Below are 27,605 nucleotides of genomic sequence, written 5' to 3'. Positions count from 1 at the left end.
TGAGATTGTCCAGATGTGCAATGTGATTCATACAAGTTTAGAATTAAAGCTGCACTGTACATTCCAAATTCATAACTTGTATGGTCCTATAAAGCCACAAGCAGGAAATCATACTGCCTAGTATTCTGGTCAACTAAGTTACAGAGAGGTATTTGGATTAGAAGTGGGAAAGTAGTGGTGGTAAATAGGTGAAGGAAAAGAAGACACAATGATAAATTGAAGGATAGAAGATTGCAAAACAAAATGAAGGTATATGCAGTACTGGACTTCAGGGCTATGGGTTGAGCTGGGAGTGTGTAGTGGTTGGATGAAGAATTGAAGATGAAAGGAATTAAGGAAAATACAGTTTATCCTCAGTGGGGAAGATTCTTTCACCTTGCAGGGCAAGGGAAAAAGATGAAATAAAAGTGATACTTGCTTTCATTCAAGATTTGTCAGAATGCCTGCTCTGCCTTCACTGCACATGCGATGGTAGGACTTTGGTTTCAGTCATGATAAGCTTTGTCTTGGTGAGCAGCTGTGGCAGTGGGAAACATATCAAAGTGAAAGAGGTGAACTTGTCAGTAATGTTTAAATGTCTGATACATGTGGGAGACTGGAGTTACCATCAAGGTTTCTTTTCTGTATGTGGGCTATGAAAAAATTTTGGATAATCCATACCTTTGTGAGTGCGCTGCTCTGCCATTAAATTTCCATCCATGTCATTGAGAGATAACTGTTGATTTTCTTCCACTGTACAGGTGCAACTGAAAGCTGAAGAATCAATTTGGTTTGAAGCTTGAAATGGTGACGTGTCAATATTTCTTGATATTGTGATGTTTTCCTGTTTCAATGATGAGTTAATTGTTTCACAAAAACTTCCATAAATTCTGGAAGAGAAAAGATGAATATATTCCTATCAACTACATTTAATGTCCTATGTGAGCAAGTTCTTCTCATCAACCTTTTCTACTGACATTGACAGAAGGTGCAATTATAGACAGCAAAGTTTACGTTAATTACAGTTTCAATTATAAAATGTGAGCACAAGATTTTACATCTTGATATATAGAAAGGAGCACAGAATTAATGATGTTAAAATGGCAACTTCATTCTACCTGTTCATTTGGACACAATTATGCCTAATGATCTAACTCTACCCATAAGCTGCACATTTGTGACAACCTAAGCTATACTTCTCAAGCGATGGATCTGAAAGCAGGTGACACTTATAATTCAGTAGTGCCTTCCCACTACTCAGCTATTTGCCCCTGAATTGCCTAAAGTTTTATGGAGGTGGAGACAGTGTGAGGCAGCCTCTTCATTGTTGAGCAAACAATGGCTACTTAAAGGTCTCATCTTCCAGTGCCGATATTTTACTTGTGGTGTAGAAAGGCTCAATCCGCTTCCCACCATAGGTCATCCTTCCACCTTTTCACCACCCCATTGTAGCTTGAGGTTGAAGAGATCAAAGACATCTCACCAACTGGTGCTAGTGGGACTACAGAGCTGTTATCAGTAGCTCCCTACCGCAGATCTTCTTGCAAAGATAGGGACTGAAGTCTTGCTTTAAAATAATTAATGCTGTTCCCAGTATTAAATTGCAGGGTATTGTCAGGACTGTGGGTGGTTAAACAATTTTTAAAAAAGACTCATTATTTTTGCTATTTAAAAATCATATAATAGATGTTTTCTCAGAACAGTGTTAAGCTTGAGTCAAAGTTTTACTTGCACATCCACTAATATCATTTATTGTATCCGTTGCTCCCGATGTGGTCTCCTCTACATTGGGGAGACTAGGCACCTCCTAGCAGAGTGCTTTAGGGAACATCTCCGGGACACCCGCACCAATCAACCACACCGGCCCGTGGCCCAACATTTCAACTCCCCCTCCCAATCTGCCTAGGACATGGAGGTCCTGGGCCTCCTTCACCGCCGCTCCCTCACCATCAGATGCCTGGAGGAAGAACGCCTCATCTTCCGCCTGGGAACACTTCAACCCCAGGGCATCAATGTGGACTTCAACAGTTTCCTTATTTCCCCTTCCCCCACCTCACCCTAGTTCTAAACTTCCAGCTCAGCACTGTCCCCATGACTTGTCCTACCTGCCTATCTCCTTTTCCACCTATCCACTCCACCCTCTCCTCCCTGACCTATCACCTTCATCCCCTCCCCCACTCACCCACTGTACTCTATGCTACTTTCTCCATACCCCCACCCTCCTCTAGCTTATCTCTCCACGCTTCAGACTCACTGCCTTTATTCCTGATGAAGGGCTTTTGCCCGAAACGTCGATTTCGAATCTCCTTGGATGCTGCCTGAACTGCTGTTCTCTTCCAGCACCACTAATCCAGAATCATTATACTAATGACAATCTCAAGAAACATCATTAAATTAGAAGTAGATAACCTTCATACGTACCCTTAACTAGAGATACAAACATCAAACAAAGGGAACATTTAATTTCAATATACAGTGATGAGAGAAAGGAAGGCAAATGATGTTAGTTAACAGGAATGCAAGGTTACAAGGCAAGAAGGTACTGGTTAGGCTCAAAGCTAAAACAATCAATAGAGGGGTGAATTCCCAATTGGGAAGGAAGAGATCAAGCAGGATTGAGTGCTGGAGAAAGGGAGAAACAAAGAAAGAAAGAAGAATTGTGTCTGCCAATCTGCATAGTGGGAATCATGGAATATTGGGGCTTCAGTGACTGTACAATCATGCAGCTGTGGACATAACAATAACAATCCATAATAGTAGGGAGCATTCAAAACAGTGAATGTATTATGTTTATAATATATTAATTTTACTTTATGTCATTCTTGCTCCTGAAGTAGACCAAGATAACTGCTCAGAGTTAGCTAACCATCCTTTCACACTAATTTCAAACAGAAAAAATGCAAACCCCAAATCCTTGATGTTCACTTAAATTATTCCCCTTCCCCCACCCCCCACCCCCCCCACCCCACCCCCAACAAAAAAACAAGTTATTTGCAAGTTTCTGCATTTTTGTACTAAGGACATTCATATATTGCAATCTATTACCTTGGTCTATTTTCTTGTTCATTGCCATCAGCTTCTTCAACAAGGTAGCTGGAAGCTTCTTCATATATGCCATTGTCAGTCTAGTTATAAAGACAGTTTGATTCACTGCATTGTTTACCAGGTTTTTCCACACTCAATTCATAAACATACCTCTGTTGTCTTAAAAGGTAATCAAAATTTGTATTGGCCATATTTCTTAAATGATTAGCCTACTCCTTTAGACTTCCAAAGATTCATCATAAATTTTAACCCTGGACGAGATCAGGGAAGGGATGCATATGCTTACTAATGGCACACTGTTCTTTTCTGGAAGCATTATCAGCATTCCCATAAAGAGAAATGCATACAGTCGGTTCTGTTATAATGTGCGTTTCTTCAATGCAAATTGGCTTTAACATGAATGAAGAATTTAGACCATTATTTGTAGAACACGAACTTTCCTTACCAGTAATGGCTATAATGTGATTCTGGTCCCATTGGTTTAAATTATTACATAATTTCTTTATAACGCAGGATTACACGGGATTGGGACCATATCGTATTATATCAGAACAGACGGTATTCCAAAGAAAAGCAACTCTCTTTGCAGTCTACTCAACTTGTCACAACCTTAACCTTAGAAATTGCTACTGAACGAATAGAACAACTCTATTTTCCATTGAAGCCTTAAGAGTAGACAGACAATAACTCAGAAAATCCAACTCTCCTTTGGAGCATGAGAATATAAACTTATTTATTCTTGTTTTTCAGTTGAAAGATAGGTCCTATGGTCAAAGTTAATTACGTAAAGTACATTAAAATCGTTTTGTTCTTTTCTTTTTACATTACATTTAGTTTCTTGCTTTGAGATAAAATTGTACAATACAGTTTGTTTTTCTGTGAAAACCAACTCATGTATTGAATTTAATTCACTAACTGGAGCATTTAAATTCAGAAGATAAAACAAGAAAAAGCTTTTGCAATGAATGGATCTCCAATAAACAGAAGAACTAACTAAGAAAGATCAGTCAGCAGTCACACAAAGACTAGATCACAAAAATGCACAGAAAATGTTGCATGCATCATACTTTACATGATAGAAGCCACTATTTCAAGTATGTAAACTCTGTTAAAATCTCATTACAAACATAACTTGGATCATCTGTAAAAAAAATGCTATACACTTATGAAGTTCTACAATGCTCTTCTTCACTAAGCATAGAAACATAGCACTTAGAAAAATGGAGCAGGGGTTGGCCATTTGGCTCTTTGAGCCTATCCTGCCATTACACACAATCATAGCTGATCATCCAACTCGGAACCTTGCCCCCATTTTCTCCCATTATGATTTGATCCCTTTCACCTCAAGAAATATATTGCACTCATTCTTGAAAACATTCAATGTTTTGGCCTCAATCACTTTATGTGGCAGAGAATTCCATAGGGTCACTACTCTCTGGGTGAAGAAATTTCTCTTCATCTCAATCCTACATGGCCCACCTTGTAGCCTTACATTGCACCCGACAGTTTTGGACTCCCAATCACTGGGAACATTCTTGGAATGACATGGCAATATTTTACAACTTTACTTTTCAATTACTATCATTGACATGTAGGAATATGGGAAATCTAAAAAGTGTCCACAAAGGGTCATATTCCTTCAAAAGATTTGACTGCTGTGGTTTTGAGAGAAGTGGATATTACTTAGTTATATTTTTTAAAAGTTTGCAATAAAGATCAGTATTCGTGGACCTATCAGTAAGCTTTTCTGATCTTTAAAGCACCAATTTGAAAACACATGTATTACAATGTTTTGTTTTAAAACAGCAAACCTTTTTGCAGGTTTTTACTTGGTAGTTGTGCTACAGGACGTTGCTGAGTTCACCACTCAAATCCACTTATTCCTTCCAGAATAATTCTTTATTACTAAGTCATTAATATTTAAGCATGTGCTTCAAAGGAGACAGAGGCCACTTCCAAACTAGCTGCTATCTAAATTTGAAAAGGGAAATCTACAGCAAGGTTTCAAGCAGCAGGTGCTGACTGAATTTGAAATTTAACAGAAACAACTGTATTAACACTAACTGAGAAATAACACATCCTCGTAAAAGTAAAATCTTATAACTTGACATCTCTTTCCCACCTGTCAGTCAAACAGTATTTCCATGCCACAAGGACTGCAGTCAGGCTGTCCCTTCTCTGCATTCAATTTGCCAAGCATCAACAAAATCTTGCTGAAGCCCTAATCAAGTGTGCAATGTTTTTAGCTGCCAATCAACACAAAGATATAAATGGTAAACCAGTAATTTGCAATTTTTATTTTGAAGAAGTGAGTTATGTCCACTAAAGCACACCTAAAAATAACAAAATTTAAAGATGAGTTTACTGGTGGTAGCTCATTTTGGAGCTTCTAGAAGATGAGTAAATGGACCTTAAATCCTCTCAGTTCTTACACAAGTAACAAACAGTTCACAGTTCCTAATTAAGATACTATTCGACCATTGTTTTAAATCTAGCATGGTAACCAACACCTTGCAATATTATTGTAATCTTTAAAAAAAGGCAATATTTATTATAATATTGTATTTAGAAAGATTTAATTTGATGTTCTATTTCTACAATCTTTGCTGCACAGCTAAGACTGGATTCTCAAAGCCAGTCTGTAAATTCCACAAGATTTTGACAGCTTAGAAACACAAATCTGACAAATCACATTTGGAGGTCATAACAACAGAAAATTCTGAGTTTTGTTGCTTCCATCCTTGCAATTTCAGGCCTTTAATTTATTTGCTATACACATACTTACCTCTTCTAATTCGATAATTCTCAAAACTGACTGGATTTCCTCTGTGTCCTCAGAAGGTTCATTCACTTTAAAAAGAGCAATACAATTTTCATGTTCTTCAATCTCTTCAGCTGCCATGAAGAAAAGACAAATATATATGATGATATCAGTCAAGGTGGCACAGAAATTGTTTTAAAACTTCAAGTGTTTTTAATCTTTTCCAAGTTGCAATAATCAATATGTCCCTTCTTTCTGTCTTCAAGATCCCCACCTCCCACCCATAGAGTCATAGTCATAGAGATGTACAGCATGGAAACAGACCCTTCGGTCCAATTCGTCCATGTCGACCAGATATCCCAACCAAATCTAGTCCCACCTGCCAGCATTCGCCCATATCCCTCCAAACCCTTCCTATTTATTTACTATCCAGATGCCTTTAAAATGTTGTAATTGAACTAGCCTCCACCACTTCCTCTGACAGCTCATTCCATACACATACCACCCTCTGAGTGAAAAGGTTGCCCCTTTGGTCTCTCTTATATCTTTCCCCTCTTACCCTAAACCCATGCCCTCTAGTTCTGGACTTCCCCACCCAAGGGAAAATACTTTGTCTATTTATCCTATCATTACCCTTCATGCTTTTATAAACCTCTATAAGGTCACCCCTCAGCCTCTGACGCTCTAGGGAAAACAATCAGAGACTATTAAACCTCTCCCTATAGCTCACACCCTCCAACCCTGGCAACATCTTTGTAAATCTTTTCTGAACCCTTTCAAGTTTCACAACATATTTCCAATAGGAAGGACACCAGAATTGCATGCAATATTCCAAAAGTGGCCTAACCAACGTCCTGTACAGCCGCAACATGACCTCCCAATTCCTGTACTCAATACTTTGATCAAAAAAGGAAAGTATAACAAACGCCTTCTTCACTATCCTATCTATCCACTTTCAAGGAGCTATGAACCTGCACTCCAAGGTCTCTTTGTTCAGCAACACTCCCTAGGACCTTACCATTAAGTGTATAAGTTCTGCTAAGATGTGCTTTCCAACAATGAAGCACCTCACATTTATCTAAATTCAACTCCATCTGCCTCTCCTCAGTCCATTGGCTCATCTGATCAAGATCCCATTGTAATCTGAGATAACCTTCTTCACTGTCCACTACACCTCCAATTTTGGTGTCATCTGCAAACTTACTAACTATACATCTTATGCTCACATCCAAATCATTTAGAAAAATGATGAAAAGTAGAGGACCCAGCACAGATCCTTGTGGCACTCCATTGGTCACAGGCCGCCATTCTGAAAAACAACCCTCCACCACCACCCTCTGTCTTCTACCTTTGAGCCAGTTCTCTATCCAAATGGTGAGTTCTCCCTGTATTCCATGAGATCTAACCTAGCTCACCAGACTCCCATGGGGAACCTTGTCGAACACCTTACTGAAGTCCATACAGATCACAATAATCGTTGCGCCCTCATTAATCCTCTTTGTTACTTCTTCAAAAAACTCAATCAAGTTTGCGAGACATGATTTCCCAAGCATAAAGCCATGTTGACTACCCCTAATCAATCCTTGCCTTTCCGAATACATGTATACCCTGTCTTTCAGGAATCCCTCGAACAACTTGCCCACCCCCACTTTCCTTTGCATTCCTTTATCTCTATCACAGTAGTTTTCTATAAAAATGTGGGGCTGGAATTCACCTCAGTTTATTCCTTTTTTGTAAACATTCCTTGCATTTACTCTTTCTATAAAACAACAGGAATTGTGTCATTTTAGTTCCTATGATTGTGTTGGCTGTTTCAAAGCTAAAGTTTCAGTTGCACAGAGCCACCAAACTTTTACATACAGAGGATGATGTGTGTACAGAATGAGCTGCCAGAGGAAGTGGTGGGGGCTGGTACAATTACAACATTTAAAAGGCTTCTAGATGGGAATATGAATAGGAAAGGTTTGGAGGGATATGGGCCAAGTGTTGGCAAATGGGACTAGATTTATTTAGGATATCTGGTCAGCATGGACAAGTGGACCAAAGGGTGTTTATCGGTGCCTGGATATCACATCACTAATTCTAAATTCTAACATTGATTTATTTATTGTCACTTGTGCCAAAGTACAGTGAAAAACTTTGTTTATGACCAGTACAGAAGATCACAGTAAACAAGGATGTAAAGAACAAAAGATTTAGATGGAGGTACACAGGTAACATTGCACAGAGCGTACAAGAGAGATCAACGTTAGCAAGATCAGTATTTTGAGAGGCTAGCGAGTCCATTCAATAGTCTAATAATGGCTGGAAGAAGCTGTCTCTGAACCTACTTGTGTCCCTGTATCTTCTGCCTGATGGAAGAATTAAACATTTGGAGTCATAAAGATATAGTCATAGAGTCATAGAGATGTACAGCATGGAAACAGACCCTTCGGTTCAATCCGTCCATGTCGACCAGATATCCCAACTCAATCTAGGCCCACCTGCCAGCACCCGGCCCATATCCCTCCAAACCTTTCCTATTCACATACCCATTCAAACGCCTCTTAAATGTTGCAATTGTACCAGCCTCCACCACTTCCTCTGGCAGCTCATTCCATACACGTTCAACCCTCTGGGTGAAAAAGTTGCCCCTTAGGTCTCTTTTATATCTTTCCCCTCTCACCCTTAACCTATGCCCTCTAGGTCTAGACTACCCAACCCCAGAGAAAAGACTTTGCCCATTTACCCTATCCATGTCCCTCAATTTTGTAAACCTCTATAAGGTCACCCCTCAGCCTCCGACGCTCAAGGGAAAACAGCCCCAGCCTATTCAGCCTCTCCCTGTAGCTCAAATCCTCCAACTCTGGCAACATCCTTGTAAATTTTTTCTGAACCCTTTCACGTTTCACAACATCTTTCTGATAGGAAGGAGACCAGAATTGCACACAATATTCCAATAGTGGCCTAACCAATGTCCTGTACAGCCACAACATGACCTCCCAACTCCTGTACTCAATACTCGGACCAATAAAGGAAAGCATAACAAATGCCTTCTTCACTATCTTATCTACCTGCGACTCCACTTTCAAGGAGCTATGAACCTGCACTCCAAGGTCTCTTTGTTCAGCAACACTCCCTAGGACCTTACCATTAAGTGTATAAGTCCTGCTAAGATTTGCTTTCCCAAAATGCAGCACCTCGAATTTATCTGAATTAAACTCCATCAGCCATTTTTCAGCCCATTGGCCCATCTGGTCCAGATCCTGTTGTAATCTGAGGTAACCCTCTTCGCTGTCCACTACACCTCCAATTTTGGTATCATCTGCAAACTTACTAACTGTACCTCTTATGCTCACATCCAAATCATTTATGTAAATGACAAAAAGTAGAGGACCCAGCACTGATCCTTGCGGCACTCCACTGTTCACACGCCTCCAGTCTGAAAAACAACCCCCCTCCACCACCCTGTCTTCTACCTTTAAGCCAGTTCTGTATCCAAATGGCTAGTTCTCCCTGTATTCCATGAGATCTAACCTTGCTAATCAGTCTCCCATGGGGAACCTTGTCGAACGCCTTCCTGAAGTCGATATAGATCACATCTACCGTTGTGCCCTCATTAACCCTCTTTGTTACTTCTTCAAAAATCTCAATCAAGTTTGTGAGCCATGGTTTCCCATGCACAAAGCCATGTTTAATATCCCTAATCAGTCCTTGCCTTTCCAAATACATATACATCCTGTTGCTCAGGATTCCCTCCAACAACGTGCCCACCACTGAGGTCAAGTTCACCGGTCTATAGTTCCCTGGCTTGTCCTTACCGCCCTTCTTAAACTTCATGGAAAGAGACCCTTTGGTCTAAGTCGTCCATTCAGATGCTTTTTAAATGTTGTAATTGTACCAGCCTCCACCACTTCATCTGACAGCTCATTCCATGCACACATTACCTTCTGCATGAAAATGTTGTCTCTTAGGATCTTTTCAAATCTTTTTCCTTTCACCTTAAACCTGTGCTCTCCAGTGTTGGACTCCCCCACCCTGGGGAAAAGACCTTGCCTATTTACTCTCCTTTCTTTCTAAACATTTGTTACTTTCCAATGTACAGAGACTGGTCTGGAATCAAGGAGATTTTGAAAAAACCAACGAACGTTCCCATAGCAGCTTCTGTTAAAACCTTAGATGGTTGACAAGGAAGCAAAGATAAATATATAAAATAATACCCTGGAGAAGCTGGAAATTTGGCTGGGGGAGTCGAGAAAACAGGCCGGACCCATTCTAGAGTGTGGCACTAAACATCAGGAATGAAATCACTGTACTCTGAAGAGTAATTAGACTCAAAACATCAACTCTGTTTCTCTCTCCATACGTGCTGCCACACCTGAGATTTTCAGCACTGGGTTTATTTCAGATCTCCATCAACAAAAGCAAAGAATTTTGCTTTTCTGAAATCACCACTATTGTCCACATTCTCCCCACCAAAGAAATGTGCGCTGATTAGACAAGGACAGTGTTTTGGAAATTGTATGTAGTTCAAACTCATAAGAAAACAGTGGTGAAGGTACCAAACTGATTATTACAAAATTTATCATGTCATACAGAAAGTTATACAACTCCTAAAAATACTGAGTAAAGAACTAGTGGTTTCATATTTCGCAAGACGTGAATTACAATGTTGGTAAATACAATTTATGGCAGGTCTACTGTAAATTCTATGATATTTGAAGTGTTTCACCACCAGTTGTGAAACATTTTGATAAAACTAACCTGTTAGTAGGAGCTCTTCATCTTTCTGGTCATTCTCTTCTTCACGAGATGAAGACAAGGAACTTAAGTCATTCCTACAGGAAATCTGAAAAGATTCCAATGGAATTCTAAAAGACAAAGCATTTTGTTCCAAGTTATTATTCTTTTCAAAATCTACAAAACAAATATTCAAGCTCAGGAAACAAACCCAGTAATCAGATAAACTGGAAACCACCAGAATGTCAAAAGCTTGATATTATCGTTTAAATATGATTCATGGGTTTCTTAACTGATCAATTAGAAAGCAAGTACACCGAACACCACATTTTGCAAACAACTTCAGCAGAATCTCACAAACCCATTTAAATCAGAAATATCTCTTAAAAATGAATCCATATTCCAACTCTACACTGAATTTAAAATTGAAAAATGCGATGCTGGAAAAACACAGCAGGCCAGGCAGCATCCGAGGAGCAGGAGAATCGACTTTTCAGGCATAAGTCCTTCTTCAGGAATGATGCTGGTGTGCCAGGTGGGCTGAGATAAAAAGTAGGGGGGAGGGGATTTGGGGGAGGGGCACTGGGAATACAATAGGTGGAAGGAGGTGAGGGTGAGGGCGATGGCGATAGGTCAGAGAGGGGGTTGGGGGCCGAGAGGTCAGGAAGAAGATTGCAGGTCAAGAGGGCGGTGCTGAATCCGGGGGTTGGGACTGAGAAAAGGTGGGGGGAGGGGAAATGAGGAAGCTGGAGAAATCTACATTCATCCCGTGTGGTTGGAGGGTTCCTAGGCGGAAGATGAGGCACTCTTCCTCCAGGCATCATGTGGCCAGGGTCTGGCGATGGAGGAGGCCAAGGACCTGCATGTCCTTGGCGGAGTGGGAGGGAGAGTTAAAGTGTTCAGCCACGGGACGCTTTGGTTGGTTGGTGCGGGTGTCCTAGAGGTGTTCCCTGAAATGTTCCGCAAGTAGGCGGCCTATCTCCCCAATATAGAGGAGACCACATTGGGTGCAACAGATATAGTAAATGATGTGTGTGGAAGTGCAGGTGAATTTGCGATGGATATGGAAGGATCCATTGGGGCCTCAGACGGAGGTGGGGGGGGAAGGGAGGGGAGGTGTGGGCGCAAGTTTTGCACTTCTTGCGGTTGCAGGGGAAGGTGCCGGGAGTGGAAGTTGGGTTGGTGGGGGGCGTGGACCTGAAGAGGGAGCCGTGGAGGGAATGGTCTCTCTGGAATGCTGATAGGGGTGGGGAGGGGAATACATCCCTGGTGGTGGGGTCTGTTTGGAGGTGGCGGAAATGACGGAGAATGATACGATATATCCAGAGGTTGGTGGGGTGGAAGGTGAGGACCAGTGGGGTTCTGTCCTGGTGGCGATTGGAGGGGCGGGGTTCAAGGGCGGAGGTGCGGGAAGTGGAGGAGATGCGGTGGAGAGAATCATCGACCACATCGGAGGGAAAATTGCCGTCTTTGAAGGAGGCCATTTGGGTTGTTAAGTAGTAGATTTAAAATACCTTTCTTCCAAATTTTTACTTAAATTTTCCAGATAAGTGTGTTCACCCAATAGCTAATTTTGCATTTTGACCTGAACAAAACTTAAAAACAAGAAATGTTTAAAATTAACTGTTTAATATTATTACATTTCAACTTAATGTATATTCACCAATTAAAATTTCTGATGGAATATTTGTCAAGTGCTTTGTTTGAACATTCTATTTTTACTTAAACCACAACACATTAGTGCATCAATTAGGACCAAGTGCTGCTCCAGATCGCCTGATCCTAAACTATCACTTTTTTGACATTATTAACCTTTTTAGTCAATCTGACAGTTAGGTAATTATACTTTTATTCTTTTTTTTTCCAAATGGTAGAGAACTGCAAAATCAAGCTGAACAAACTGACGACACCTTCTGTACTTTTTCAGCAGGAGTTTCTCCAAGTAGCTCATGTTGTGTTCTTTAAAATGAATTTCAACTGGTGGTTTTGGACTTTGCAGATTGTCTTGAACATGTGATGTCCCTGTGGAAACTGACAGAAATAGGCACAAAGTAATCATTTAGTTTATGGGAATGTTTACGAACAGACAGCATGAGCTATGCCCAGGCTCAGTGGATTTACACAGCAAGTAATAGAGTTATACAGTCCATGATGGCTACAGGTTTCAGCCTATGTGGCATATAGCATGATTGCAGCTCAATTTGTACAGGTACCAGAAGGGAGTCCATATCCTTTCATTAAGGAAGAGCTAAAATGAGCTGGAATCCCTATTTTGAGTGCTATCGAGCAAAAGCTAACACAGAAAGGTCATGTTCCTCTGGAATTATTCAACTTACTGAAACTCAAAATTCTCACTACTATGACCAGAATAGGAGGAGTGCACTACATTTTTCTTATCTCACAAGTCCCAAATTAAAAGTAATTGTTATGCTGGGTTTCAAATATGACTGCATTAGACTTGAAATAAAAAGATCTAACCAAGTTTTTATTTTAACAGATACAAAATTATTGATTATTACAAGAAAAAACTTATTCCACATGCTACAAAACTGTTTAACACTCAGTCTGTCAGATGAAAAAAATGAATGTTTACCTTTTTAAATAATCCAAAACGCACATTAACAAATGGTAAATGGAAAGGAAGAAAAAGAAACAAATTTTCTTCTGCAGAGATAAAATAAAAATTACAATTGTTCTTTAAGGTAAATGGATAAGATTAGATATCTGTTTGATATTCTGGTGTACAAAGATACATGTTGAACACATCATGTTGTCACTGATGACTTTTGCAGTCATTCAGGAAACATTAACAATCTCTTTCAAAGGCTGAACCAGGATTCCAGGTACCACACTGGATCCGTGACTAGGTTTATTTCCCAGAAACAGGAACAAAGAGCTGAGAAGCTTCCTTCTGTCAGAAGACTTCTCCCCAATTATTCCAAATAATAACCATTGTAGAAATTGGAACTTGACAGTAATATGCACAGTGGTAGTTTGCCGCAACCGCAACATCGCTGAAGCCAGGTACCAACTCACAGACAGCTCCTCCTACTGTTCCCCCCTCCTCTCCCCCCCCCCCCACCCGCCCGACCACAACATCACCTCCCATCACTAAACCATCATCTCCCAGTCCATCCACAACCTCATCACCTCAGGAGATCTCCCATTCACAGCCTCAAACATCATTGTTCCAGAATGCCGCACCCATCTACTTCTACCTCTTACCCAAATCCACAAACCTGACTGCCCCAGTTGATGTATTATGTCCGCTGCTCTTGCCCCACTGAATTTATCTCCTTATGTCTCGACACCGTCCTGTCCCCTTGGTCCAGGAACTCCCCGCAGACATTCAGAACAAACCCATGCCATCCACCTCTTTCATGATTTTCGTTTTGCTGGCCCTCACCATCTTATCTTTCCTATGCATGTCCATCTGATGTGGCGAAGGCCTCCAAGCCATCATTTTCTTTCTATCCCGCCAACCCAGCCAGTACCCCTCCACCGACACACTCATTCAATTGCAGAACTGGCTCTCACCCTCAACATTTTTCTTTGAATCCTTCGACTTATTTCAAAACAAAGGGCACCCACATGGCCCCAGCTATGCCTGCTTCTTCATAGGATACGTGGAACAGTCCATCTTCTGCAGTTACACCAGCGCCAACCCCCACCACTTTCTCAGCTATGTTGATGATTGTATCAGCACCAGTCAGAGGTTGAACAGTTCATCAACTTCACGAATACCTTCCACCCTGACCTCAAGTTCACCTGACCATCTCAGACACCTCCCTCCACTTTCTGGGCCTTTTTGTCTCAATTTTTAGCAACCAATGCAACATGGACATCTGCTTCAAACCCACCAATTCCCACAGCTACCTGGACTACACCTAATCCCACCCACACTCCTGAAAAACACAATCCCTTACTCCCAATTCCTCTGCCTCATCTGCTTCCAGGAGGAGCAATTCCACTGCAGGACATCCCAGATGCCCTCCTACTTCAAGGACTGCAATTTCCCTTCCACGTGATCAACAATGTCCTCCAGCGCATTTCCTCCACTTCTCGCACCTCTGCCCTTGAACCCCATCCTTCCAACTGCAATAAGGATAGAACCCCCAGCCCTCACCTTCCACCCCACTAATCTCCAGATACAGTGTACTATCCTCCACCTTCTCTGCCACCTCCAATCAGACCCTACCACCAGAAATATATTTCCCTCCCCACCCCCATCAGTATACCACAGAGACCTTTCCCTCTGCGACTCCCTTGTTAGGCCCATGCTCCCCACCAACACACACTCCACACCCAGCGCCTTCTTGACCTGTCCAACATGTCCATCTTCCTTCCCACCTATCCGCTCCACCCTCCCCACCGACCAATCACAATCACCCCCCATTTGCATCCACCTATCGCCTTTCCAGCTACCTGCCCCCCAGCCCCACCCCACCCTCCTATTAAGTTTTCAGCCCCCTTGCAACCCGCTCCACCTACCCCACTCCCCTTCACCTCCCCCCCCCCACCAAATTCCTGATGAGGGACTTATGCCAGAAATGTCAACTCTCCTACTCCTCAGATGCTGCCTGAAGTGCTGTGCTTGTCCAGAGACACACATATCGAGTCATATATCCAGACAGATAATCTCTAGCAAGCAAGCCGTAATCACAAGACTTGTGACTGCCAAAAAATGCCTCCTTAAAAAAAGTTCTAATATCATTTATTGCACCTCTTAAGATAATGCAGGTGTTCAGAATCCTTCAAATGTAACTCCACACAAATTATTGAATACAAAACCTTCATGAAAGCACATGAATCAAAATCACTTGAATGAGATTAGGAGTCAGGAAGAACTGAAATCAGACCCTGACCATTGAGTTGCCTAAGATACTGAATGCGTGTCTATGGCAATAGTTCAATGTAGAGAAAGACCAAGCTCTAACTGCATTCAAGTCTCAGTACAGATACCCTCTAATGAACCCATTCAGGAGATGGTGTTATACACCTGTGGAGCAGTTAGGATTTGAACCCAGCTTTCTGGCTCAGAAGTAGGGATATCACTATTGTGTCACAACAGCCCTCTCAAGCTCATTTTATTATCCAAAAATACTATTACACAGCTCTGAATACGTTTTCTCCCCTGCCACTAAATTACCAATGTTTCTAATTAAAAAGAAAAATTTCCAAGCACAGTCCATCACAGGCAATGCAACAACAAAGTGAGGAAAAAATAAGGAGAGGGGAACGGCACCGAACAAAAATTAAACTGGCTGGAGAAATAAGGCATCCATGAGGAATCCCTCCAACATGTCCACCTCCCACCACACCGGGAACCCCAATATAAGGAGCGTCAGGCTGAAGCACAACAAAAATAAACAAAAGGTTTTTTTTTAAATAACTAAAAATGGGACGTATCCACTCATCACAAACATGCACACTGTCCACAGACTCCACCATACTGTAAATCAAAAGGTTAAGAATGCAGATGGATATGAGGAGGCTTTTACATTTGCACGAGGTGGTTTAAACTCCTGAGGGAAGCTCTTTCAGGGCTACATGCAGACAGCAGGCAACTGCACAATTCAGCACTATCTAACCGGTGCAGTATGTGGGGATATGAGCTTTTTGCAGGCAACAGATAGCTTTGGCTACAAGCTGGACGTGCCTCATCAATCTGCTCACCAATTTCTGTGGCAACATCCAGGCCAGGCCTTAGCCTCTCAGCGTGTCTCAGACTCTGGTCACCCCTGTGGCCATAGGTGACCTTTCTGGCAGCAACTTGAACCTACGGTGAAGATGGAGGAGCTCTCTGCAACTGTCACTATTCTTGATGGTGGGAAGATCTGGTGCAAGTAAACCACATTCCAGATATTGATCAAGTCCTAGTGAAAGAAAGAGGTATCCTTAAGACTCCCACAGTCTGTAAACAGGTGCTGCGTGTCATAATTGAAGTTGCACACCCAGTGGAAGAAATGGATCATCAGGTGACACCAACTGGGAGGAGGCTCAACGTAAAGCTATCACTGCAGCATGTGAAGATGGAATGTCACCATCTACATGCAGAGGCGCACTAGCTGTCATAAATTGACAACATGCAATTTACCAGTATCACCTGAATCCAGTTGTGGTGCTTTTTTGCTAAATAAGACAATTTCTGTGAACATTTTCTTCATAGCAGGTCAAATTAATGATAACAATACTCTGATTTGTTTTTTTAAAGTAATAATCAAGTAATTTAAACTAAAGAGATAATTCATTAAACTGATGTGGGAAGGAAACAACACCGAGTAAGTTGTGAATCAGCATAACTGCACATTAGTTTCACTACAATTGGATCTCTCACTTAAACTGTATTTTTTATAAAGTTTCTGCAATTTCACATAATAATTGTCCATGAAAATTTGCTAAAGAATGTTATGTCCAATAGCTAACTATAAAATTCTTCAATGTGATAATTGTTAATTACTGCCAATAAATCTCTCATTAAAAATGTTGAGTAGGGCTCTTCTGACACAGTGGTAGTTTTCCCACCTCTGAGCCAGAAAGCCCAGGTTCAAGTGCCACCCCCTCCAGAGATGTCCTAACACAGCTGATCAATCTGGTTAAGTTAGGTACTGAATTGTTGTTGCAGAATTTGTTGGTTTTTTTCCCCACCTTTCTTTTACTTTTTTGGGGGGAGAAAGTGAGGACTGCAGATGCTGGAGATCAGAGCTGAAAATGTGTTGCTGGAAAAGCGCAGCAGGTCAGGCAGCATCTAAGGAACAGGAGAATCGACGTTTCGGGCATAAGCCCTTCTTCAGGAATCCTGATTCCTGAAGAAGGGCTCATGCCTGAAACGTCGATTCTCCTGCTCCTTGGATGCTGCCTGACCTGCTGCGCTTTTCCAGCAACACATTTTCAACTTTTACTTTTTTTTTTGCCAATCTCTCTTTCCTTTCCTTCCTTTTTGTTTTTGATTTGTATCCTTTGTATCATCCACATTCATCCTCCTCACTCTTCCCTGATTCCTTCTCAACTGTTAAATCTCTTCAGTTGAGAAGGTACCCCACTGATCCCAGATGTCTTGTTTCCCTCAACACATTACCAGTTCACACTGCTGGCAAAAAACATTTTTGAGCTGAAGGGTGCAGGAAGAAGTTTCATTATTAAGAGTATTCCTGATAAAAGGCTTTTGCCTGAAATGTCAATTTTCCTGTTCTTCAGATGCTGCCTGACATGCTGTGCTTTTCCAGCACCACTCTTTTGATTATACCAGGAGATAATCTGCTCAAGCAAAGTCTCACCCATTATGTGTTTGTTGCACTTCTACTAAAATTTGAAGACAGTAATTTATAAAGATGCAAATTTCAAATTCTTGTGTTTTTCATCTTGGTTTGTGGGAGTAATTGAATTTCTTAGTCAACAAATAGCACACAATAGGTTGAATGGTTGTTTACTGGGTTGAATCAGGTTATGATGTTAAAAATCTATTGTTATCATAAGTTATTAATAAGATCAGACAAATTTACACCATTTTAATTTCTAATAGTAAACGCTGTTAAATCTAAATAAAAAGGGTAGAAACAGAGATTTTTCCTTACTTTTACACAGTTTAGACAACAGCATCAACGTCTATGACAACTGACAGCTTCCAAATACCACCATCAGCTCAGAAAGGTAGTGCGCAGCTTTAATCATGTAACATTTCCATAATCCCTGCTCCTGGGCATTTCATGATAACATCTGTCACTTCAAGGACGAAAGTATGCTTCTGCGATATGGATTATTTCAAATTATTGGTATTTCATAGAGAATGATTTCTGCCAGGTTCTGTACAGGGCATTCTAAAGTATCAACAAACCACTGACAGATTTGTCACTGTGAAAGAAGTGAGTCTTCCATTTTACTACAAATTCTGTTGTCATTCTATTTGCACATTTAAGCCAATACCTAAAAATCTTCCTTTAAGTATCACCACCTCAACAATTTACAATAATCTCCATGGCTTTGTTTGGCTTCTCAAATCTGGCATTCACATTTAAAATTTAGAATGCACATGGTGTTACATAAAATTATTAAGTTCAAGTACTAAAAGGAGTGAACAGCTATATGGTGGCTTACTAAGTATAATGTACTGGTCTTTCTGCACCGTTTCTGCTGTAAAGGACTGTTTTGCAATTAATCGTATGACAAAGTCACTGACCTGCCATGATAATCAGTGAAGGTTCTATTACCAATCAACAACTGATAATATATGCTCCAAAAGCAATGTTTATAGTCTTGCAGAAAGAAAATGTTCATAACTGTTTATAGTTAGAGGCCTATACAAGTAAAGGCAGTGTCATCAAGATACAGCTTTTCCAATGGCATGATTTTGCTGACACTGCTCCTCAAATTATGTATTTGCTAGGTTCTACTTTTATTTGGGGTGAACAAAATGAGACATAACTTATCCTGAGGGAGCATCTAACATTTTATTTAGCATCTGTTCTATAACGGTATTAAGCATGGAGGAGAAGGCACAGTTCTGTACATAAAACAGAGACATGACAGAGAGGATAAGATCAGGATAGTATTATTAAATCCATGTTACTTATAATATTACAAAAATTAAATGTTTATGGAGTTTTGAACAATTCTTCTGTTTCCTGAGTAAAATATAACCCCAGGCAATAATAAACCACAACAAGCAATACTGTGTAGACTTATACTGGTACCTAAATGCTTGCAACAGTTATGCATTTAAGTTTTGTATTTATTTATTCAATATTTTTAACGCATTACTTTATGAATGAGTTAAAAAGTAATTCTTTAGTGTTATTGTTTTGCAACTTTAGCCCATTGTAGTAATGTTCGGATTTCATTTGGGCAACCTCTCAAAAACATCACCCAAGTAAAAGTGGACCCCCAGCTGATTTTTGGTCCAAAACATTCTTCTAAAAAAGTGACTTACATGCAAATATGTATGGTATTTAGTGCTCACAATCTTGTAATTATCATTTATATTGTTTTTATTTTGAGTTATATGAGATAAACAACTCAGAAACAACTGCTCAACCAATTCAAGCACATTTATGCTTCACCCATGCCCAACATATTCAGCCTCCCCAACATTTGGGATGTAAATGCGTTTGAAGCCTTCTCCTCCCCGCTTTGGTGAAATATTTATTGATCACCATCATTCACAACTGGAAGTGGGAGAACCTTGATCTGAATAATTAGTTATGGGATTGCTTTTCTTTGTCGATTTCATACTGCTTCAGATGTTTAGCATGCACAGATCCTTGTTCTCCAGCTTCACCAGATTGGCAGCTCCCTTGTGGGATGCCTCGTACCGCGTCTGGCAGTGTTGCTGTCTGCAACCTCGGCTTTACGACAGGAATCATGTCTTCTGGGACAATGTTTGCATTTGCTGACTTTCAAGGCCTGAGGTCAGTTGAATATCAGAGTTGGTAACCTTGTTTTCACCACAGTCAGACTTGAAAATAAAGCCAACGTGCCCAATGAATAAACAATTTACTTGCACAAAATCAGTCTAGATTCTGCTGGATCATCAGAACAGTGTTTCTTGATCACCACTGAATTGATTCTGAAAAAGCCCTCTCCATCCAGTTTTGAATGTTCATGCAAGACCTATTGATCCAGTCAAATTTCAGTTAACACACTTACAGGGGAGAAACAGCCACACTGATATGATAGGACTGAGGTGAGAGAGAAAGCAAGTGAGAGGGAGAGAGAAAAACAGGGGAAGAAAATTATATAATTCCCTGCATGCAAGAGGTATGAATGCAAATCTTTTGTTGACAGTGGCATAATAAAGTTCTCAACCTCATTCATTTCAAAAGTTATTTTCTTGTCCATATTTCAGGTTAATATCATGACAATTTGACAAATTTAACAACTCTTTCACTTTTCAATAATTGACACAAAATTGTGATTTACTTAGTTGATAAATCACATTTAAAGTTGTTTTCTGTAAATTGGTAGAGTTCTTAAAATAGAAGTGCCATGATCATTTCTACCTGAAAACATTTTGGGTGACCAATGTGCTTCACTAGGTTTTCTCTCCTTCCATTCTTTTAGTGCTTCTTGGAAAGATTGCAAAGACTGTTCTTCATCAAAGGTGCCATTTAGTAATGAGTTACTGTTCAAATGGTCTGCTCTGATGCTTTGCTCACAAATCGTTGACTCACCATCTTCTTGCTCTATGTTAAGAACCTAAAGAATATGAGAAATTATAAAATATTATATGTTTTAATACTGAACTTATTCCAAACTGTCAAACTTATCGATACTTTTAATCGACCTGTTCAGAGATGTTATGATTCTTGGCTCAGAAATTCCCACTGTAACACAGGAGCCTCCTAATATTTGTGCAACAGGCATGTAGCATTACATAAACATTTGCAATTTAGAAAAAAAATGCAAACTTAGATGTTAAAGCTTTGTCAGCTTCAATTTCCTACTTTTAGCTTATGATGGTCTATCACTTGAGACTTAGAACATTTCATAATTATTTGAAAATCCAAACAGGTAGGGTAGTTAAAATTTTTTGAATCAATTATATCAGAATCTGGATGGTTTACATCAAATGGATGAATTATGCATCTCTTTAATGGGGATTATAATGGATGTTTGTGTTTTATTAGTGACGCATAGTTTCAATAATAAAAATTATACATTAAATCAAATTTCACTCTGAGATCTGACTTGTCAAATATTACGATCAACTGGGATCATAACAACTTTGCAAGTTGCTGGAAGCTGTTTATTTGGAATTTATGAAGATGTTACGAAGGGCAAACATGATATCTTTTGTTAAGTTTTAAGCAGTTATAGAAAGTGAAGTGATTGATGGCATCCACAATTTCCTAGAAGAACTCTATGGCATAAAAGATTAAGACTACCAATATCTTCACAGTTATAAATTGTCCTAGAGTATGTCTGAAGCTCAGCTTGCAAATGGCAAAGCCCAAGTTGCCCCTTTAATAAAATGAAACCTTAATTAATAATGTTCAAATAGCTAAACAAAAAATGTTCAGGCTGAAATTCATACCGAGACTTGATAACAAGATCTGCTTTCCAAACAAAAATATAAATGGATCTATCAACTTTTAAAAATCTGTCATGGGAATTCTTAGTATACTTTAATATTAAGATAATAATTGTACTGTTTGACAGCAATAACAAAATAGCAGTCAGGCAAGAAGCTGAAGGTCTAACTTTGTGACTCGTACATTGCTGCACCACTTAATAGAGCATCAGAAAATGTACTCCTAATTTTGTCTCTCCAGTATTCTGACCTATCTAATTGTAACAAGTGAATCACCTGCAATGGAGAGTAATGAGTAGAAGTAATGTCACTGGGCTAGTAATGCAAAATCTGAAAGCCATAATGTTCACTGCAGCAAGTACTGAAATTCCAATTCGATAATAAAAAAAGGAATTAAAAAGCTAGCGTAATGGCAATCATGAAACCATTGCTAATTATCATAAATACCCATCTAGTTCATTAATGTCCTTTTGGGAAAGACATCTGTCATCCTTATCTGCTCTGGCCTGTACAACAATGTGATTGATTCTTAACTGTGCTCTGAAACGACCTATCAAATCATTCAGTTCAAGGGCAATAAGAGATGACCCCCACCATTAGAAACAACCATGCCACTCCTCCTCCTGTCTGATGCTAATCTAAACTATTGGCAATTCAAGTATTGTTATTATTATTTCATGGAATGAAGGCGTTGCCCATTTCTAATAGCCCTTGAGAGAGGGTGGTGAACTTTCATGAACTGTTGCAGTTATGTGGACTAGGTATACTTGCCGTATTCTGAGGAAGGGAGTTCTAGAATTTTGACGCAGACAGTAAAGAAACAGGGATACAGACCGAAAAGCAAAAGGGTTGTCATACTTGACTGTTGCAAGTTTTCAAAAACATGTTCAAATCATCACCATGACTGCCTATTTTCAATTCCATGACTTCATACCTGCCTCACATAATTTTTTGTTAAAACATTTATCCATCCTTTTATTACCTTTAGGCCTGATCATTCCAATATACTCCTGATCAACTTCCCACAATCTGTTTTCCATTATCCTGCGCTTCTTAATTTACTCTAACCTCCAGTTACATAACACTTCAATGTCAAAAGAGACATCCTTGTTTTCACATCAACCGTTAGCTTTCCAATACTGAACCAAATTTATGCTCCTCTCATTCTGGTCACTCAAGAAATCGCAATTTTAATTGCACTACAGCAGTTGTTTCTAAAATACTTCTGCCTCACTTTCCTATTTTAAGATACTATTCCAACTGGGCACCCTGTGATATTGAAAATATATAAATAAATCTTATTGATATAGTATATTATACTAAATATTGTATTATTAATAAATACTAAGAGAACTACTTCTTTTAAAATCCCGTAGTGCAGGGACTTAGTTTTACAATTTAATGTTGCACCCATCATACAGGTCAATCGTAGAGTACACGATTTGAGTTATATTTTGAAATGATTCATCTAGATTTTAATCAAGTCGTAAGAATGTCAGGAACAATTCTGATTCATGTGCAATTTATTCTCCAAATGTGGGAAGACTCAAACAATTTATTGATAGTGAATTTGATTGAAGTCTTCAAAGATTTTTTTATATTTTGCAAAACATCATCAGATTTCTTTTGAAAATGTAACAAATGTTTCAACCTTTCAGGTGACTTGTAGGGAGAAGTTGTAAACCAATTCCTACTATTTTAAATTACCTATTTGCTTATATCAATATCTCATTATTGTCTAATCTCACCACATTTATACATAGTTTGTTATTTTCATAGACACGGTCTAGTCTCTATAGAGACTAGATAGTGATAATTCCTGATGTGAACGTCTGAGCAGATACCCAATGGGCCCAGCTTGTTGTCTGCTTTTCCAGGCCTCCACCTTGGGCAACATTCCCCAATATCTCAGAACACATTTCATGAGCAGCAACCACCTGCATCTTTCATCCAAAGATGTTGACTTCACACTCGCAACTACCTTCACCCCATCATCAGTATACCCACCACTTCGAGATTGCATTTCTGAGCACACCAACACAAATTATTGGAATGCTTCTGCCATCCCAGAAGCAGGGAAAAGAAACGGTAAAACCTATGAATGACAAATACTTGTCTGAGCTATCGTGTATACTTCAAAATGTTTGACCAGAACATTCATTTCTAAGTATAACTATATTTTTAAACTTTCTCCTCCCTTACAATTTGCACCTATTTCATTGTGGAAACAAGGTAAATCTCAGGGCTTTTAGCTTGCTGTCACCCATTTTGCACTTACAAGGACACTCACGACATGTCTGCCTTGCCTGGCTTGTTTGCACATCGTAGCCTCATTGAGAATTTACAGGGTCAGAGTCCATCTTTCTTGCTTTGCCTTATAGCGCGCGCACACACACACACACACACACACACACACACACACACACACACACACACACACACACACACAAAGCCAGACTGCTCATGGTGACCAGCAGTGATCATTTAAGAGGCTGTTAAGGTTTTGGCATAGTGTCATGCCCGTTAATGTCAAGCTTGTACTATGCGCCAGCTCCTTATGCAGGAAACACACTGCACAAGCTTAAATCAAACAGCCATGTCTAAAAGTTTTGGGGGACTAACTGTCAGTTTGGCTGTCATGCCATACCCAAATTCCAGTCCAGGGCTTTGACATGATCAAGCAGGTGCTTGAGGTGGTCAGGGTCATAGATCCTACATCATTACAGTCTGGGGATTAGACCAAGGTCAGACCTTCAGGTCCACTGTAGTCAGTCTGAGAATTCATAGGAAGACAGTGAGTGAGTTGTGCAGAGATCAGTCAGGGATTTGGTAGCTCACCAAATCAGGCTGGATTTCCAATTCAGTCAGGGCACACACGGTGGTTACTCCCGGAGATCTGTTTATTTAATATCAAGGGAGGTTATCAGGATCCACTGCTGCAGCAGTCAGGTTGGGGAAGTCAACTATCGAGTGTGGAGGCAGCATGTTGAGATGCAAAGGAAACAAATCAATACAAAGGTGGGAGATGATGGTGTGTAATCGAAGTACAGATTACTTGGGAAGTTGAGAGTGTCATCTTACAATCTGGCTTCAACTGAAGGACAATGCATCACAATAGTTGGCATAACTAACCTGTAGGCCCTAAGCTCTGGGGGTAACGTTGAGAGATAAAAAAAAAACTGAAGCTGAGAACTAATGGGATCAACCAGTAATGCAAGGAGGAAAGGAACATTAAGATTTTTTGGCTGAGCATTTGACACATTTTGTAAACAGTTACTTATGATGTCTTCCATCCTCATCCAAATTGCAAATGTGCAATGGAAATACAAAATGGCTGCCACCATACACAGAGTGGATGGAGTTTTTTCAGAATACATGGGATCCACTTGTGAAAAAATGAAAGGCCCTTGAGGGGCAATTACATTAATCAGGCAATTGCATAGTATGACTTGACATATCTGTAATCACAGTACCCAGCATGCGAAAGATATTCAACTATGTTGAACACAAAACCTTTCCACAAGCAACCTTGATCACGTAACTCATCATAACCATCTCTGTGAAGCAGAACTAATCACAGGAGAACTTCAAGTGGTGTCACCTATGGGCTACAATTCATAAAGATACTTTTGCACTCAGTATTTGACAAAATGCTTTTAAATTCAATGCTGCTTTTCTGGAGGGTTTGCAGAGGACACGTTTCAGTAATCCTACCACACTTCCAATATAAAACTAATCTCTAAGTAAAAGGGCATGCACGTATGCATCAAAATGAGACCCTTCCTTCATAAAGTCTTAAATTCAAAAAACTTACTTCAGCATGTTGTTGAGTGGCCATTTGAGATGAAGACTTCCTTAATGAAAAATGTTTCTTCAGAAACTGCTTAGTATTCACAGGTGGGTCCGATTCAATTTGTTTTTTAAATTGGTTGACTAAATGCAATGAATTGCTTGATGCATGTTCCTCTGCCTGTCAATATTATAAAAATCAGTGACATTATTGAATAAGAGAAATGTTTAAAAAGAGGCTGCTTAATAAGGGCTATGTTAGATCATCATTCCCTCCTGGGTTTTTAAGTCATTTGTTATTCAGTTATTCCTCATAAATATTCCAAACCTTCTCCAAAAAACATCTTCAAACATAATAGAACAAAATGACCTAAAACTAACAACACAATAGATCTTGTGACTGAAAATATCTACATGAAAGTTAATGTGACTCTGGGCCAAAGATAACTTCAGGTAGTATAACATAAACAGCTACACTGTACCCTGCAACATTTGCTTCATTCCACATGCTCATCACTTCTTCAGTTCTCTGCCCCAAAGACAAGTCTAACCCACAATACCATTGCCTCCACCATGCATAGGGCAAGGAGGCAAGTACCAGAGCTATCCCAGCAGAAATGATGATCAAATACCATGCTGTTTACATCGATCAGATCCACTTCAGCTATCCAGCTAGCTGTGCCAACTAGCTCCTGTGGCAACATATAGTTTTACATGTTGTAGCCTGCAGTTATGGACCCCAATATTAAACAATCCAGTTTCATTACATAACATGGGTGATCAGGAGACTCGCCCATACTTACTCCCTGTCGCTGGGTATATTAGACAGAATTGATACTCAACCGACATATGGCTACGTTATGGACATATCTCCCTTAGCAAGCAAGCTCTGCAATTGGAACTGCTTGCTCAGAAGTAGACACTATCCACTGTGTCACAAGACTTCCTCCATGTACACCAGAAAAAACATCATTAAAATAAAATATTTGGACTTTCTTTATCAAGAAAAGTCAATAACGGAATGAAAATTTCAGTTCATTATGAATAAATAGTCACCAGACAAGATTCATTTGGTTATAAAATATAGTAATCTTAGGGAAATTGATGTAACAATATTTCGATAGAGGAAAAACTACCAACAGGAGAATTGAGCAAAATTTCCAAAATGATGAGGGTTCTGTACAGAGTTGATAGGAAGAAGGTGATCCTACTCTTAAAAGATTAACAATGAGAAGCACAGATTTAAAATAGTTTATAAAAGGAAAATGCAAGTAAATCTGACAGACTCTGGACTATGGTCCTTGAAGTGTGGTGGAGGCAGGTTCAATTCAGGCATTCAAGAGGGTATTGGATGTTTAATTGAATTAAAAAATGTACAGGGTTAGAGAGAAAAGAGAGGAAAAATGCTCCAAGTCACAATGCTCAGACAACCAAGCTAAACATGATGGGTGAAATTGCCTTCTTTTGCATCATTACAACTCTGATTCTGTGAATTATTTTGTTAATATGCCCATATAACACTGAAGTACATAGTATACAAAATGAAACAGGACAAAAAATGCCAGTGATGTTCTTCTCCACGTGAGCTACCTATGCATATTCCAAACTCAAGAGGAGCACTTATGCATGCTGCTCCATTTCTTTCCCTTTCTAAATGAAAAAACAGAAAGATACAATTACTCAATTTATTTTTCTTATTTCCCTGGTGAGTATGAACAGAATTTGTTTGAGTTACAAAGTTGTTGAATCAATATAGAAATCAGGTGGCCGTGGGCATCTTTTGCACCATTAATTTGGGACTATACTTGAATGCTGATAGCATGCTCATGGTCTTTTTGGAGCATTCTTTCAAAAAAAAATTACAATGTTGAATTTAGGGCTAGATATACATGTTGTGCCTAGTAGTAAAAGTTAATGGTCTTTGGCAGTAATATTGGATTTTCAATTGAATTAATGGACTGAATTTTCACCGAGGTATAAGAGCATATTTTAATGCATGAATGGCCATACTTACTTTTTATGGAGTAAATCCATTTTTCCTTCCCATTCCTGTCTCTGCATCAATTTCCCTTTGGCATTTTGTGGATGAGGAATACATAGCATTCAAAACATGCACCTGCCTATCAACAAGATCAGCTTCCCCATCTTAAATGGGCAACAAACATTTCTGCCTGCACAGGATTTCATCTGGTGGTACTGGGTATTGGGAACCTACTAAAAGCACTTCAGGTTTGAGAATATGTGAAGGAAATGAAAAGACATAATTCTGGACCATGCAAAAAAGTT

The 27,605-nt window shown here is 39.7% G+C and overlaps 1 protein-coding gene across 4 annotated transcripts in view; it reads right to left on the bottom strand.

Annotated features, from left to right (window-relative positions):
• The window catches only part of zbbx (zinc finger, B-box domain containing), a 105,338-nt gene that overhangs the window by 43,188 nt on the left and 34,545 nt on the right, over window positions 1-27,605 (bottom strand). For 3 of the 4 annotated variants that reach the window (XM_072572682.1, XM_072572685.1, XM_072572683.1), the window contains 7 exons: window positions 25,345-25,500; window positions 20,500-20,695; window positions 12,415-12,535; window positions 10,529-10,635; window positions 5,810-5,919; window positions 3,025-3,104; window positions 661-869 (listed from right to left, as the gene is read on the bottom strand). In XM_072572682.1, coding sequence (XP_072428783.1) covers window positions 661-869; window positions 3,025-3,104; window positions 5,810-5,919; window positions 10,529-10,635; window positions 12,415-12,535; window positions 20,500-20,695; window positions 25,345-25,500 — 979 coding nt within the window. The remainder of the gene's footprint in view (window positions 1-660; window positions 870-3,024; window positions 3,105-5,809; window positions 5,920-10,528; window positions 10,636-12,414; window positions 12,536-20,499; window positions 20,696-25,344; window positions 25,501-27,605) is intronic. The other variant, XM_072572684.1, reaches the window with a different exon arrangement.

The sequence above is a fragment of the Chiloscyllium punctatum genome, chromosome 6, assembly GCF_047496795.1.
Source record: "Chiloscyllium punctatum isolate Juve2018m chromosome 6, sChiPun1.3, whole genome shotgun sequence".
Taxonomy (NCBI): Eukaryota; Metazoa; Chordata; class Chondrichthyes; order Orectolobiformes; family Hemiscylliidae; genus Chiloscyllium; species Chiloscyllium punctatum.
This window is presented reverse-complemented; position numbering and strand designations above follow the sequence as displayed.